Source organism: Dermacentor silvarum, chromosome 9 (assembly GCF_013339745.2).
Source record: "Dermacentor silvarum isolate Dsil-2018 chromosome 9, BIME_Dsil_1.4, whole genome shotgun sequence".
In the NCBI taxonomy this organism is placed as follows: Eukaryota; Metazoa; Arthropoda; class Arachnida; order Ixodida; family Ixodidae; genus Dermacentor; species Dermacentor silvarum.
Window position 1 is genome coordinate 95,527,385 of NC_051162.1, and position 17,352 is coordinate 95,544,736.

Genomic DNA, 17,352 nt, shown 5'->3' on the forward strand with positions numbered 1-17,352 from the left:
ACATGTCTTGAACTCGCGTGTCATTGGGCTCCACTTTGCAGGCGTTGCAGATCGCCGGCCTCATCAAAGACTACACGAACGTGCTCCAGATGAAGCGAAAGCCCACGGAGAGAATGTGGCACACGCCGCATATCAGTGCCGATGCGAGCGCCGCCGCCCAGGAAGGGCTAGGCGGTACCGCCCAGCAGGAGACGACTCCGCAGGGGTCGGAGCCGCAACCGCCGCCCGTGACTACTCGGCCAGTCAGCATCCTCTACAAACCGCCTCCGCCATTGCTAGTCGGCGAGGATTTCGTCTAAGCAATTTTAGAGGCACAAAAGCAGTTCGGGGTATATATGTACTACTGCGCGCAAAACTGCTCAGTACCAACGAATTCAGTTGGCTACACGATTCCAAAGAGCGGGTAAGACGATGATTTCGATGTCGTTGCGGTGCTGTGTAAAGAAAACCCTATCAGTCGCCGACTTCGGGGCGTTGGAGGGGTCAGGGGCTCCGACTTACCGAACATCTCAAGCTACCGTGGCTGGCTCGCTAATCGCGAATCGGGCATATCCTATGGTCTGACCTAGGAGTACTCAGGGGGGTACCTTGGACCTAGGGATATGACACACCCTGCAAGATGTGTAAATAAGTGTAATCGTAGGGTTGGTTTTGGTCAGAGGCGGAAAAAAAAAGTGAAATAGCTTTCTGTCGCTGAACGAAGAAGCGAAAAAAAAATCTCCCCGAACATAACCGCGAGGGATTCGAACTACGTACCTATCTTCTCTTCGACGGTAACATGCCTTTCAGTGGAGCCATAGCAGACGAAATGCTCAGCGGCTTCTGCCGTAGGAGAAAATGCGTGAGCGCGGCCTCCGAGATTTGGCAGAGGGCTGCATGTGTCCGCAATCTCGAAGGCCGTGTCACGACAATACGGGATCTAGCCCTGCCAGTTAAATCTCATATGCCATATATACCGCACGTCCGGTAATCTCGTTTAACTAACCATATGTGTTCAGTATGCCATCTCATATGATCATACGAGATGATTGGTGATGAGGATATGTGGCATATGAGTCATTTAAGCTCTACCTTTTTTGCTCGGGCGGCGCTGCATCGTCTGGTTTCAGTTCGAGTGTGTTTACAAATATGCCGGCGTGGGGATGGCGCATGCCTTGACTAACGAGAAAGCGATGTTTAAATTCCACTCGATCGACAGTGGTTCACTCTGAGAGATTTGGTTTGACCTGCTGCAGTTATAATCATGCCGAGATATTATTGTCGAATTCCGCCGTGTTTGCGTTTCAGCCAATCAGAAAGGGCGTAGTTAGACCCCCCTACCCGTGTCCAGTAATAGGAGGAAAAATGACAGTCTGTAACCTGGCGGAATTCGACAGTCTTGAGAATAGTACTTTTGGTGACGTCATATTATAGTAGCACACACATATATACCTCGATGTTTGACTGTGTTCTTACTTATGTGTTGGCGTAAAAACTTTTGGCAGTGATGAAATACTAATAGGGTGAATTTTTTGCTAGTAATTTTCTTCGATAAGAGTCGTATAATGACACTATGCACACTGGCGAGTAAAAGTTTGGAGCCCATGGAATCAGCGAAACACTTTTAGTGATACTCTGTAATGTGAAATTCCTTGAAGACATTGCATAGCTCGAATACAAGCGTGTAGGCTGTACCACTTCATTTCAGCCAACATAACCAGGCTACGAAGCAAAAATATTTTTTTCATGGCACTATTGGTCTCCAAACATTTGCTTGCGAGTGAACATGTTACGTTACAAGCAACTTTTGCGTAAACAGGACGTCAGAAGATGTCACCAGCATTACTACTGCTAGCCACGTTTCGGCATCGTGCACATAAGGTAACGGTAACACACATACATCAGGCTTAAGTTTCGAATGACAACCGCTTTATCTCGAATGAGTCGAGCCCCCGTACAACGCCTGCGCATGTAGTAGTCGGTCGATCCCAGCGCTGGCATCCAGTCAGATGTAAGCGTTGGTCCACCCCACCGCTGCCACCAGTTATGAGGCGTTGGTCGATTCCACTGCTGCCATCCAGTTGTGAGAGGTCTTAGGGACCATCCCCAGAGGTCGTATGCGGAGGTCACAACTTCATAATTGGAACTCCAAGTTAACAAGACAGCACCGCATACGTGTATAACTTCCGAAGAAAACGTGGGGTTCTGAGCTTCTCTGATCAGAAATCAGTCAGCATTCCTGATCATCGAGGGCGACGGGAAACTGCTAAGTGAATCATTTGCATAAGTATTCAGAGGTAACGGTGATTAATTGCGAGTTTATTGCGCGCGTCTACTCCGTCTGGTGAAGAAACGCTGCTGAAATCAAGCAGATGAAAAGCTAGCTTTGTATATGCAGTCCTTCGAATATCAACGAGCATTTCACTTAAGGTGCAGTCGGCACACGTCGTGCCAATATGACGTTTCTAATGGCCGAGCTGATCGAAGGCGCAGAAAACTTTCACTGCCCCATCAAATGAACTTCCACAAATGCGAAAAATATGCTCTGTTACACAGACATTTTACAGTTTAGCTCAAGTTGAGGTGACCTTATATTGTTCGGGGCGCACGCGTCATAAAGGCTTTGCCTCTACGCTTTGCCGCCAGGAGCGTATCAACTCTCAAGTCAGTAGTATTGAGTGAGGCCACAATTCTGTATCGCATACTTCCAAATGAAAAGGGAATTAAATTATATTTCATCTTATATGACAGTATCAGATAAAAATACTCTAGATAAAAAGACCAGACCATCCGATCTTCCTCAAGCTGCACATACAACATCGCCGAATAATTTTGTGCCACACGAATGAAAAATTGTCCTAAACTTTCTTTTTCACGTTACGGTATCCATGGAAACAGCTTTGTAGTGGAATGTTCTATTCCAAAAATACTTCTTTTAGTTTCATTTTCTGCCCTGAATTTTGCAAGCCCTGTCCTGCAAAATTCTTTTTCGTCTCAAGCCTTTTCACTGTCTTTATTTTTTGTGGGTCCTTACTTAAACGTAGTTCACAACAACGTGAAACTCGAAGTCCCACTGCTTAGTTGTATTTTTTTTCAGACGATGACTAGTTCCGCAGCCGTATTTAGTCTGGAATAATTGTTTCTTATTTCAACTAGCACGTGACTGCCACTGTAAATTTCATGCTCAAGAAGCATCCTTGTAGAAGTGTGCAATGCATATGCATATAGGTTTCAAAATGTAGTGACGGTGCATGAGCGGAGAACGGCCAGACGGCCTACTTTCTCGTTGCACTGACACTAAAGACTTTCCTATGTTCCTCGGACGAAAGTGCTCTTCGGCACTGGAATTTGTGAGCGCAGTGCTGTGACCTCTCTTGGTGGCTCAACTTTCTCGGCAAGTGCTTCTCAACCAAGAGTGTGTCGACATGTAAATATTACGTCAATTGCGAGTATTCTTTTTTCATTTTTTTACTTTTATGAGCGATAAAAATAGCAACGTACCCCGCGGTTAGAGCGTTTCGCCAAAAGGCATGTTCAACCTGGTTCAATATGACAGAGAGCACGTTATGTACGTAGCAAAAAGTGAAGGCAAAAACAAGTTTTGTTTAGCAGGTGATTGCTTAGTGCAACAGTGTATTGCTTAATTGTCGTCCGTTGGGTGAGTCGCAAATATGGCTACAAGTTATGGCTAATGCTGCTTTTTTTATTTCATAGCGATTTAAAAGATGGCGCCTGAATAGTCCCTCGGCTTGGAGTTACTGCGCACATTAAGTATGCCACGGGTCTCTATGTCAAGATGTCAATGTGGCTCTGAGTAGAAAATGATCAGATTGCTGCTGACATATAGAGTAGTCCTGCGTGCTAAAACGACCAGAAAGCTGTCAGGTCCGTAGAGTGTAATTTTCGGGTAACATTGCACCTTCAGCCATACCACTGAAACACAAATTCATGCCATATACCCGTGACCACGTTTTTCCGGTGCAATGAACAAAGCCAGTAAACAATTCGCAATTTTTAACAGTCGAAAAACCGTAGTTCAAGTCGTCATTTTTTTATATATGCATATTCGAGTTTGAATAAATAGGCTTTGTTTCCGGTAAGTCCAATACCCGGCGTAATGTACATGTCAAACGTGTAGCTTTACTTCTGGCTCACCCCACAAGTGTGGCCCGAATTTGCGTCAGTATTTGTCTGCTGGAATGCCAAGTGTTCCCTGCCACATTGAACCAAAGATGGACGAGACTTGGGTACTGGCTTGCTCGAACAAACTTGCCAGCATAACGTCTGAAACGTAGATAATGTACTTGGTCTAATTTCATGTATGTTGAAAGCAAAAAGAAGTGAGCAGCGCAACTGCTGACGTCACAGTCTGGTAACACGTTCGACCACGTGCCGGCGGGAACGTTTGTTCTTTCCGAGCAAGATTCAAAGTTGGGACTTTTTTGGCTGTACGGTGTGCAGTTTGTTCAAGCAAGCGCACCCCATTCTTCTGCACGGCGTTATTACAGCTTTAGCAGTGTCTTGATGACTTAAGATAATAAAGGATGAAATAGATGGGGGAGAAATAGATTTTCATATCCGCACAGTACTTTACATATGGCAATGAATCGCAAACAGTGACGGCACTCTCGAGAGCACCTTAGAACAGTCTTCTGCGTTCACACTCAGTAGAGTTTCTAAAAGCCTGAATCAGTAGAATAATCTACGGAACGTCGTCCTAACGCTTTTGTAAGCGTATAGCTATGAAAGTTGTGGTTTCATTTTCTACGACGTCGTTGCGGTACTCGCTAGTAGGAATGAGAACAGCTTCGCGCCGACCTGTCCTTGGACGCGCGATATGCTGGTTTCTTTAGAAGTTCCAGGGCTTCAAGCTCAGATTTTGGCTTTGGGCAGAGCCGTAGCAAGGGTCGTGAGTTATTTCGCAGTTTTACGGTTGTGCAAGCAAGGGCAAGGGAAGATTGCCTTTAGGGCAATAATCTTACGGTGTTCCAGTAGATTGTTTTCTGCACAAAGTACTCGTCTTCTTGTGAGTAGCCCTTAGCTATATATAGTTTAGTTGTAGCCTTATGCATGCGGTAGGTTTGATGCATTCTTCATGGCGGACTTCGGTGTTCATATAATTTCATTACGCGTCATCTCACAAACTCAAGGACGGCGGAGATCGAAGCCTTCGAATCAATAACTGTGCCAAAAAGAAATCTCTCATCGGACGTTGCGCCAAATTACGGGGACACACACAGAAGTTTATACCGCAAAGGAACCATATTTCCGCAGTGCCGAACGTTTCGCAGTTCGGCATGTAAAGCTGTAAATGTGTGTCACTGAAATTTGTATAAAGGCTTTTCGCATGGTTTGCTAACGTTTTCTTAAGCCCAGAGCGAAATTTGTGAATTACTTCTGTTAACAGTTATTGCTTGAAAACTGGACACATGTACAGAACTTGGAAACTGCACACATGCGTGGACACGTAAGCAGAAGTGCATAGGCAAAGTGTCTATTTATTCGTACAGATTTTCATTTACTTCACTCACGCCAGTCTCTAGCAAGGATAAGTGTCATAGGTCTACTTCGCCCATCGGGCCGAGCATATATACAGCATTGGCAAGAACAAAAACTATAACCTACTGCAATTCCTCTTGGTTCAGCTTTGTGCAACTAGATGACACATCCTGTATAACGGTATATACCTACGTTCCTTATTTTCCTGGTGCCGACACGGTTACTAAGAGCTTGACGTAACCAGGCACGTTGGTACGCAGTATTTTAATCGTTCTGTCATACACATTTGTATCGCACAGTGCACATAACCCGGATATTTACGGTCACACTTCTTTTTTTTTAGGCAGTGATACGAGAACTTGTCACGCAAGAAGTGCAACTGATTTGCTCTGCACTTTTTCTCTCTTCAAGTCGGTCTTACAATGGTTTGAGCTTAGCTGTAAAGTAATGATGCAAAATATTTTCCGAATAATTGTTTACCCTTCTTTGTAATTTCGTTTCTCCAAATCTAGTGTCGGTATTTAGGGCGTACACAAATACAATGTACTTAAATATATTACATTTTAGTTCACTATCTCTTTACAATACTTAAGATGCGTGTTTTCCTTTCTTACGTTCATTAAATGGACGTTGGATTCATATCGAACTCATGGAACCCGCCGAATGATGTGCGCAGATGAATTTTACGTAGAACCATTTGAGATTTCTCACAGCGTACGGAAGCTATGGAAGGTCATATGATTCCCATTATGCTCTCACTTGATTGGTACTCTCACGCGTATGTAAGATGCGGATAAACTGCGGTATAATTTCTGCGGATACTCACGCTGCCATGTTCTATATCTTGGTTGTTTGCGAAAGTAGTATGAAATTGTTTGTATGAAAAGCATCTTTGAAATGCGAAAGGCTATGCTTTTCGACATCTGTCCTAAAAGCGACAAACCCCTCGTTTGAGTGAACACGAAGTGGGTCAGCAGTGTTCGTAGGTCTTCGTGCAACAATTTGTTGCACGAAGACATCTCTGAAACTGAAATACTCGGAACGAACATACTTAAGCGTATGGCATCTCTCGATAGTAAGAGTATATTCATCTGCATCTTTGTGAGCGTTATCATTATTTTAGTGCAGCGCCCAACATTATGCTAGCCAGATTTCTTTATTCAGTCTTCAGCATGATGTATACTCGTAGCTTGCACGTCAGTCTTTCCAGTAGTGGGGAGATCAGCTTTTGGCAGACTGAAGCCATTAACGAATGATTTATTGCTCAAGACTTACAGGAGGTGCTGCGCGAACAACAACCTGTGTAGTATCCATCTTTTTCCCTTCCGAGCATATCAACACAACATTTACTCACAAAGAAATCTAAAAAAAAAACGACATGCCAAGTATTTCTCCGCGATGTTTGATGTTTGAACCGTGACAGCGGTTATACATTCCAGTGCCACAGCTTATGTGTCGAAAGGTTGTGAGACTGAACTTTTTGTCTTCGGTTTTAATATAAATGCACTCATTCTGTGTCGATGCGCCGCGGATGGCTATCGCCGAAATTCGGTGCAGTTCCGAAACCGCGAGGAGGTTTGGCATTACATGACACGAAGGAAAAAAACTCCGAAGAAATTTCGACGGCGTTTTATTCCCCTTAGTTTTTTGATGGAACAGATGTGATATTTCTTGCCGTTGTCCGATTGAAATTCAGTTACCCCCGTACGCCCGTTTCCTGCATGACACAACCAAGAAACTGCTTCTAGAAAAGTTTTAACTAGAAGTAAATGTGTACATAAAGGCTTCCAGGTGGAATGTGCAGTACATCCGTAGGTAGAACTTTATTAACCACGCCGTTTTTATTTATACGATGGTCTGCATCTTGGTGTTTCGTTATGCCCGACAGATTCGTCATAGTGAATCTTTTCCGTTGCAGTATGGCTGAATTTATGTTCACGATAGATGTCCACGAGTGTTGCTTCCCGTATCCCTGATCGAGAGTCCCAACATTCACCGCCTCCAGTTACTCCACGGAATATAAGAATATTCGTGTAGAATCGCGAGTATGTCGTTATCTCAAGTTTTTTTTTAAGCCGCAGTATTTTATTATCAGTCCCGTTGTTCTGACTGTGTCACTTTGGCAAAGAAAGCTCGCGTGTAGCTACCACACGAAGCACCTGTCTGACGTCACTGTCACCTGACACTTTTCGCGCTACCTATCGTATCTCAGTGTGTGCACTATTGGCACAGAACGCTAGACAAAAAAAATGCTAAGAAAATGCTTTCAGTGTCTGTGTTTTGTATGGCTCTCTTGAATGTAAACTTCTTTGTTTCGTACTCCTCAGGCCTCCGAAATGTATTTCTTATCAGAGTTAATTGTTAATTAGTGTCCTCTGTACGTGGCGTAGGCTGCCGAAGAGTCCACGGAGTGTTGTAACCAGGGAGATCAGGAAAATGCATTTTGAAGTGTTTTAATTGTCAAATTATAGAGCCGTACACGCTCATTGAAACGACTCGTTTGTACTGAAGCTCCCATAGAAGCTAAATTTTGTAATTAAGTCTCCTACATTAATGTTTCATTGAAACAGGCGCCATATTGCCAACATTCTTTTCTGAAAAGAAATATTGAATTTATACCTGACAGAATGTCCATATGTTTCTCCTAGGTGTATTTTTTTTACATATGTTCCTGTCTGCGCAGCTTATTTGGTAGCCCCGTGAATTGATAGTTCATTAAAAGAGGCGTTATATCGGCCATTTTTTTCTGTAAAGTAAAACAAATATTGAAGCTATATTGGGCTGAACGCCATGGCCCTTTCCTGTGTGTTTTTCTACGTATTTTTGTGGGTTTTTCATTTTTTGAGTGTTTATTCCGCTACATTTGCATATTCGTTAGATTGTGCTAGCACGTAGCTATAAGTCACCTTTTTATTTAGTTGGCGGGCCTTAATCAGACGTCCATTCAAACCTTTTGTCTGGCCTTCTATGGTTTCTGTTGCGGGTGAAGCAGTATTCAATTAATTAAATGTAGATGACCCGGTACATCCTCGCTATAGTAGCTCTGCTGATTTATAACTGTATTGGCCGTTTTTTTTTTTGTTGTTGTTGTTGTTTTTTAGAACCAAATTGCCTTGCTTTTTTTTTATTTAGCCACTTTGTTTTCATTCTTTAGTTGAGTACAGTCAACTACTGTAATTAGGGGAACATTATTTTTGTGGTGGGACGTGAATGCACCACAGCTGTAAGTAGGTGAGTTTTATGTTCTTTTCATTCGTAGTTACGTTGTACTCCTACTTCCTTCGACGTCATCTGGTGCCTGGTTAAAAACGTCAAGTTAATGCGCCCGACAATTACAAACACTTCAATGCTGCTTGGGTTCTGTGACTGCTGGCCTCTTTGACAGCTTACTTCTCTTAACTAACCCATAATTCTCCACAAGTACTACTGCCGTGCGCAGTGTAGTATCCCTCCGTTACGTACATCAACTTCCAGTTTCGGTGGTGATGACCCCTCCCGTACCTGTGTCTTTTAAAAAAATGGGATCTAGAGGAAACACATGTAAAAAGCCTGTGTTAGTTCTTGTACATATATTTATTCTATCCTCTTTCACTGAGCACACGAGCAAAAACATTCTTTGTCGTGCGGTGTTTATTTAACCGGGTCTAGAACTGCACGAAAGCTCGGCTACGTGTCTGCAAATCAGCACTGGTTTGTTGTCACAGATAAGTTCGGTGTCGTGTTTTGCAAGCAACGGAATATGAGAAACATACTCACGCTTTTTATATTTAAAAAAAAAGCGCTTTCGTCAAAGTTCGACGGAGGAAGGGTAAGGGGGAATGTGGAGAGTTGAACTGGTGTCGGATGCCGCAGTATATATCGACAAAACAAAAAAAACAAGCTCACTTTGTCTGGTGAAAGAAACAAAATGTGTTCACAACTTTTTACGAAGAGCTTTGACGCGGTTGTTGATGCTTTTTTCTTTCTTTTTTTCATTCTTCTGTAAATAACTACTATAGTATTGAAACGACGACGGTGCACGACAATATAATGATACACCTAAGCTTCGATATCATATTTATTGTCGCGTTGTCTCTTGAGGCCCCATTCCCGACGTAGACGAAGCTGAATGTATTCGAAACGGCCACAGATGCACTGATACTCACGTGTAGGCATTTCTTTTCGTGCAACGCAAGGTTTTGAGCTTTAGCAGCTGTCAGCAGGTTTTTATGCGCAGTTCTTAAAAAAACGAAAACTTGGGTGCTTTGTGCTTAGGTGCCACATGTAATTGATTCTGTTCGTAACGCTGCAATACTTTAGCGCCGTCACATTGAATTATAACTGACCGCAGAGCACGCGGTCGCCATATTTGAAAGCGTGATTGGCTGAACCTTTTCAAAGAAACATGAAGGGTTACTAGTTGGTTTCGTGTACTTAATTGGATAAGTGCCGAAATGGAACGGAAGGTAAAAAGGGACGACACACAGTACAGATGTCAAAGACGTTGGACAGTATACAGACGACACGCAGTGCAGATGACGCACGTTGCAGACGTCGTAATGTGGACAACACACAAGTGCTCTTTGACGTCTGCTTCTTCGTTCCCTCCTGTTTATCCGCCGTTGAAACCAACGCGAAACGACTGCTACAAAGATTACGCGCGATGCGGCAAGTTACGTCACCTGAAAGCGCGAGTGCTCAGAACAGTTTTGTGCGAGAGGCTGCTTGAAGACTATATTTTAAGAACGCCATCTTGGAAACCCAAATGATCTGCATTTTGCCTCGCGACCAGATATGGTGGCGCTGCTGTCGAGTTTGGAGTGTTCCGTTCTTCACGCTCTGATCTACAATTTGTGGCTCCAAAATGCACGAGGCGTTTTGCTTGTTGACCAAATAAAACTTAACTGCGCATAACAAACCTGACGACGGATGCTAGAGTCATGCCACCGGTATAGATTTCTGCAACGGTGTTAGGAGGGTTGCATCTAAGTGACAACAGCTCAAACTGCGCGTCGTTCCGCTTTGGATGTGCAAAATGTTCGTGACGCACTGTGCTTGCCATGGCATTGTCACCAAACCATTGTTTACTGTTTACTGTGTGTTTTATCGCTGTGCACGCAATGACAAATGCGGTAGGGGGCGCTTATGTCGAACGCTTGTGCCAGGGTCACGCTTCGTTCGTGGCTGTACGTACTATCAGCATAAATTCAAACGTGAATGATTCCAAAACTACTACTGATGCGGTGTTCCATTTCCACGCTCACCTGCATTTATAACAGTGGCCTAATTCTGACATTCAAAAGTACAGGTGTGGGACTACCTTATGCTTAGAAGAAGTCTACAGAGCGATTACGCCTAACAGGCGTTCTGAGCAGTTATTTTCAGTTCGCGTTTCAGTTTATGCCTATGGTACGTAGTACAGTTTATGCCTATGGTACTAACAAGCTACGTTCTTCAGGACATGTTTGAACGAGCGAACCCTCTCCCGCAAGACTTATGCAAACTTGCTCAGTGTGCGACTGTGGTTACTTGCACTTGGGTTTCTTTGCAGGAGTGTTTATCACCCAGTGGAAAGATGTTGGCCATCGATTTTGTTATGCAGGTTTATCCTTTGTTCGATTGTCCTTCTGTCCAGTTCTGCGTACAGTCGGCGTCAGAAGTTTGCGGACGCGAGATCAGAGAAAACGAATTCCAGTGCAGTTTGTGACCGCATAACATCATGGTGTTAGCATATACTAGTACAGGCTCGAGGTCCGAACACCAGGTTACGTGCCCAGCCTGCAGAAATGTTCAGCTTTCTCTCAGATCACGTGATTCGTAATCTTTTGACGCCGTTTGTAAATTCGCAATTATACCTTAAGTTATTGAGCCATAGATACTTAATGTGTTTTTGACAGGTTCACGCTGTTTATTATGTTTTCGTATTTTGTTCTTGTCTTTTCAATCTTCGTTGAAATTTTTTGTGCGTAGTAGTGTCTCGTTATTATTATTTCGTTGTATTATATTTGGAGCTTGTTCACAGAAAAAAAGGAAGTGTCGCCGAAGCTCATTGATAGACCGCCGTGTGTCCGAGCATCTGGAAGGGTTTTGGCATTGCATTGCTAATCGCTCAGAGTTTCTTACTTTTTTTGCTTTTCTTCTGCGAAGTTGTACTGTAGGCATACCTGCGCAGTGTGGTGTCCTTAGTGTTTTAGAACTGTCACGTACTGCGCTCTCTAATCTTGCTCTTGTCATGTAGGCGCAGAACAGTGCTTCAAAGTGTTACGTCTGCGCATGCTCACTGTGCAGAAGAGGCGTCAGACATAATGGCCTCGTCAGTGTCCACAGCAGGGCCGCAGAACCATAGATCGATCGCACGTTGACCTTCGCGACACTGTCAAAACGTTCAATAACAGGCGATAATCTTTAGTGGGAACAGACTCACGAAATATCTCCTATGCCATATAGCCCAACTTCTTCACAGCAGCCGGATTGCATGAAGAGCTAGGCGTACATAATTACTTATAAAGCAGGGCTAGATTATCTAATTGGCAAAGCGTCACTAAACAACATTGCTGTTCGTATTCACTTTAGCGCACACGTTTCCTGTACGCGAAATCGATAATGAGAAGTAATGAAGTAACATGCTTTTAGCAGAATACCTGCTGCTTATCATTAATATTGAGAAACACGTCCGTTCTCTAGTTAAATGCATTGATGTTCCGGGTGGCACATATCATCATTGCATTTTCAGCAGTGGTGCTGCTGTCCAGCTGTCACATAATTGCGTTGCCCGCCACAAGTGATTACTAATAAGTATGTTTCCACACAAATAAATCTAACAGTCCATCAGTACTGAACCGTTGCTTATGCAATCTCTCAAATTTCATACGTATTCCATGTTATTGGTGCTGTAATGGCATGGATTTGGTACGAAATATGCACTATATTTGTGCGGACGATATGGCGAAACGCGTGGAGTCATAGGTCTGTGCACGAAAGCCCATTAATAGAAGTTTTTTTTTCTCGAGATGAAATTACAGGTATATTAATAGGCAAGATGGTGTAAAACACGGAAGTCCAAATATGTCGCTCGTGCTGCAGATTTACATTTGACATCGCCGAAGTTCGCTGGCATTTGACGTCCCACGCAAAAGTTGCTGCCTAAACAAAGACGGCGCGGAAGGTTGACACAGTCAGCAAGCGGTACAGACGGGTCACGAAGATGACTCACTATTACTCGAGTTTATTCTCAAGCATACAAATATGTACGTGCAAAATTACCCTGCAATAACTCTTCAAGGGGGAGAAAAGAAAGTTTCGTCTTGGAAACGTCACTTCTTTTACGAATATCTAAAGCTAAAGTTTCTTCAATTCACACTTTCTGAAGCAGCTTCGTTTTTGTTTCGTAGCGAAAGACTACAATGTTGCGATAACACGTACAGCCTCTGTCGGAAGGAACGAATTGAGTAAGGGCTTGAGTATTTCTGATTCCCGGTCGCGTCATCGCGTCGCACTCGTGAGTCAGGCGTTTTAAAGTTTCGATGGGAGAGGACAACTGTTCTGCACTTTCCTCCTAATTTAATTTTAGCTTTTGGGATGCAATAGGACGTCGACCAGACATCTCAGTAACGGCTGCGGTCATGAGAACAGTGGCTGTGTTTCTTTTGACAAAGACTGCACATGTTTCTTTTAAGTTAATTGGTCGAAATAGATGGCAGATTCACGGGAGTAACACGAGGCGCAGTCATCGTTATTCATGACCACCTTGTGTGATAAAATATTGCTACAAAAAACGCGTTTACGAAATCGCAGATACTTTCGTCACAAGTCAACTACTGTCGGCCTGCATTGACGTTTATGTCTGTCACGTTGCTCTGTTTTCATAAACGTCTCGCCCACCAACCGAATTCTCTCTATCATAATTGTCGAGGGCAGATATTTGATAATTCCCGCACTGTTCTGCGCCTGCGCATAAGTGCAAAGCGCCCGGACGCTGGGCCGTCTTGCAGAAAAACGAAACTATAGCCTCATCTTCAAGACAGAAGCGCGGAGTTGGCCTTCTCTCAACTGCCTGTTGCGAAGTTTTGGTTAACAACAGCCACCAGTCGTAAAGTTATGTTATGCGCACTGGCGAGCGTTTCCGCTAGTTGGTTAGTTGGTTATAAGCATACTTATTACTCTCATTAGTGTGAAAAAAAACTAAAGCTCTCACAAACAACCACAGTTAAGTGCAAAACACAAGCTCTCGACTGTCAACTGTTTTATTCCATTCCAGTGAACCATAAAATGCCACTGCCGCAATTGCTACGCAGTGGTCACAGCCAAAGGGCACAACTAATGAATTGATCGTGATTTTTTCTCACGCACAGAATAGTTTTATGACATAACATTGTTCGTTGTTGGAAATGAACTCTCTTTATAGTATCATCATCAGGAACAGAATCAGGAAGAGAAGGTTCCGCGTTAAGGAATTGTTATTAGACCTCTTTGATAGCTAGTAAAATTTATGTATGCAAGGCCGTGGCTGTTGTATGGCTAGTACTGCAGTGACGCCTTCCGGTTCACGTATGCGCAGGCGTCATTACTTGTAGCGTCAAGTTACCTTAAGTTACCTTTTTACTCCAATAAAACAGCTGGTAGTGTGTGCTTGGGTAGTGTAGTTCACGGTGTTCGTTTACATGTGTTATTTGTAGCGCTATAATGACAGTAATTACGAGAGGCTCACTCGCTCGCACAGACAGGGACTGGGACGACCTCTGGCGGAACGTTTCGCGCTTGCAGCGACAGATCGAATTTTCAACTGCGCCTCGAAGATGAGACTATAGTCTACCGTTTCTCTACATAGCGCAGTCCCGCTTTGGTTTGAATGATTGCTCACAAAAAATAGCTGGTGCTGCTATATTGTCGAACTTTTTCATTTTTTTGTCGCTGCTCGCTCGTACTGGTGCTGTAGTCGCATTCGCTTGGCGAATGCCTTCTAGCGAGCAGGCCTCGCTCACTTTCCGAACGCGTGTCAGAGAATAGTAAGGTCGTACACCACACCGGAAGTAGAACAAACCGGAAATGCAATGTCAAGGAGGAGAACACCGCATTGTGCATTCAGCCAACGGGTACTTCCGGGGTCAGAGTTCCGAACCGGGCATCCTTAATTGATACATATACCAAATACATATTTCTTCTTTCATCATGAACAGTCGGTCTTGTGAAGCATCTCTTTTATAGTGTTCGACATAAATGCAAGGTCAGATTTATTTCTTGAACGGGAAATGGGCGTTCATTGTAATATTGGCGTGTCGCTGTACGGGAAGCATCTCCCCCTTCATATTGGATCGCCTTGTACACGCGCAAAAAAAAAGCAAAAAAAAAAAGGGGGGGGGGGGGGACGTTCGGGGCGAGCACAGAGCAACTGCGCATGCGCTCGAAGTTTAATCTATCTGGCAATCCAGCTTGGCAAACAGTGCAAATTGGGCAGGAGTATAGACAAGGATGGGGGTGTGACCCAAGGACACGTCCTGTACGTCTCGTTCCCCAACACAATTTGTGCTGCTTCTCTCTCTCTCTCTCTTCCTAACATTGTTGCGCAAGCGCAGAGCCTGGCTCCTTCTAAACTTATATGCGCAAATCGCAGTAACGCCCAAGCCGACGCCAAATCCTCGGTCAACACGACGAATGCAATCTACGCGTTCTCCCATTTAGTGAAATCGAAACAAAACTAAAGAAGCAGAAATTTGAACCGCCGGGCACCGCACAGATATTGTGTCCCTGCTGTAAGGCTGGCAGGCATTCACATCGTCGGATTGAGGCTCAAATTGTGTGCGTCTCTGTCGGGGCGGCTGCGATGTGGTTTACGTGGGGAATAAGGCTTTTACGTCGATAGTGTCCATCACGTGGCCGTTCGTATGTGTGAAACTGTATAGTATATTGCGCAGTTTTCTTTTTTCCAAAGAAGCTGCAAATGTTGCTTTCTATTTGTTTTTGTTTGTTTGTTCAATGTCTATTTTTCTCCGGACTGAAGGAACAAGAAGAAACATGCAAAAAAAATAGAGTAAGAACGATCGCGAAACAATTGTACACTGCATGCCAAACATTGTCACATGTACTTGCGGGAACGGTGGAAGAAAAAAAAAAAAGACTGTCTACGAGACCTATGGTTTGGTGAACAGTGCAACCTAGTCAAGTGAAGATTTGCACCGTTACGGAAGAAAATGGTGTTTTGATAATTATATATATATAAATATATACTTAATAAACAGCTTGTGAAATTTATGTACTGGTGTACCTGTCTGTCTCTTTCACATCACCTTTTCCGTCTGGCCATGCATGAAGGGGCATTCGTACACACAAAAAAGCTTAAGTAACTTAAATGAGATGTGCAGTAATTATCGTAACTGGTTTGCTGAGCTATCCGCACAAGAAACTTCGCCCCAGCGTGTCAACAAACATAATATGGGCTATGAGCTAAGTTTCCCAAGCTGAAACCAGGTATCAAACTCAGCTTATAAAAAAAATACGTTGGGCTTTGTGAGGTTAAATAGCTTTCGGAGTAACTTCTTTTAGTTAAAATGAGCTCTGCTTACAGTAATTATCTCATTTGGTAATTGGTTTTCTGAGCTACCTGGACTGAAACTTCACTCCACTGCAGCGTGTCAGTAAAGCCCAAGTTTCCCACGCTAAAGTCAGCTTTAAGAAGTATCAAACTCAGCATGTAAAAAAATAGGTTTTGTGAGTTTAAATGCCTTTTAGAGAAACTTCACTTCTCACAAACTAGTACTTTCGGTTTATTATCGTTTACTACTCCAATTAATTGTATCTTACACTCATTTCATAACATTCTCAAAAATATTAGCGGGTTTTCGGTGCCAAAACCATGATCTGATTACGAGGCACCCCGTAGTGGGGGACTCTGGATTAATTTTGATCACATGGGGTTCTTTAACGTGTACCTAAATCTAAGTAAGTGGGCGTTTTTGCATATCGCCTCCATAGAAGCGCGGCCGCCGCTGCCTCCCGGGAGTGAACCAGCCGACATCGAGCTCAGCAGCCTGCAATAATGTTCTTCCTAATAATGCATTCAAATTTATTGCGAGACTACCCTGAACTTTAGAGGATCACTCTGAGAAGCAGCTGTTTCTGAAGCTTTTACAATGTTACCTGTTAAGTGGACGCCAAGGAGTATTAAAGGAGCATTAGAAACAATATTTTCAGCCTTCCATTTTTCTTGCGTAAAATGAAGTTCCTAGAAAAACACAGAAAAAAAGAATTCTGGCAAGCCGCAGAGTGTCCCTAAATGTTGTCATAGCAGCCAGTTTCGGTTTCGTTTCCTAGGGGGTGACTGTGTCGTGACGTCATGAAGCAGAAGTTCATCACGTGGTTACGTCTCGATGTTTTGGCACTCGCTCGCTCGGTCTTCTTCTGTGCTGCTACTCGTCGAGACTAACTACGTGTAGCACCACAGCAGACGACCGAGCGAGCCGGAGCAAGCGTCGAAACAGTGTACCAGAATAAGTATCGAAACGTCACAATGTCCTGCTCCCGCGCAACTACTTTCTGCGGCATGACATCGCGACCAGGTCGTCTCCTGGAAAGCATAACCGAAACTGACTGCAGAAAAGCTATTAAAATATTCAGCTCAATCGCAAAATTTTGCACCCTCAAAGCGGCATTGTGTAGTTGCACGGCTGCTCGATCGCGGCAGTTAAATGCAAATTTGACATTTAGATCATACTTGGTGTTGCATATGAAGAAAAAAAGGTTGATCACAAAAAATCTAATAATTTCAATGAGAAGTGGTTTATCTCGAGCATTAGTCAATGTACGCGTGGTAGCGTAGGTGCCATGGAAGCCCATACGTCCTGCAATGGCGGCTTGTGGAGGCACAGCAAGGCCATCTACATTTCGCGGGGCCAACTTCTC

The 17,352-nt window shown here is 43.8% G+C and overlaps 1 protein-coding gene across 1 annotated transcript in view; it reads left to right on the forward strand.

Annotated features, from left to right (window-relative positions):
• The window catches only part of LOC119463749 (myosin-VIIa-like), a 131,153-nt gene extending 115,448 nt beyond the window's left edge, over positions 1-15,705 (forward strand). The window contains 1 exon segment of the mRNA XM_049655363.1: positions 42-15,705. Within this exon segment, the coding sequence (XP_049511320.1) occupies positions 42-299 (258 nt within the window). The 3' untranslated portion in view covers positions 300-15,705.
• Positions 15,706-17,352: the final 1,647 nt, after the last annotated feature.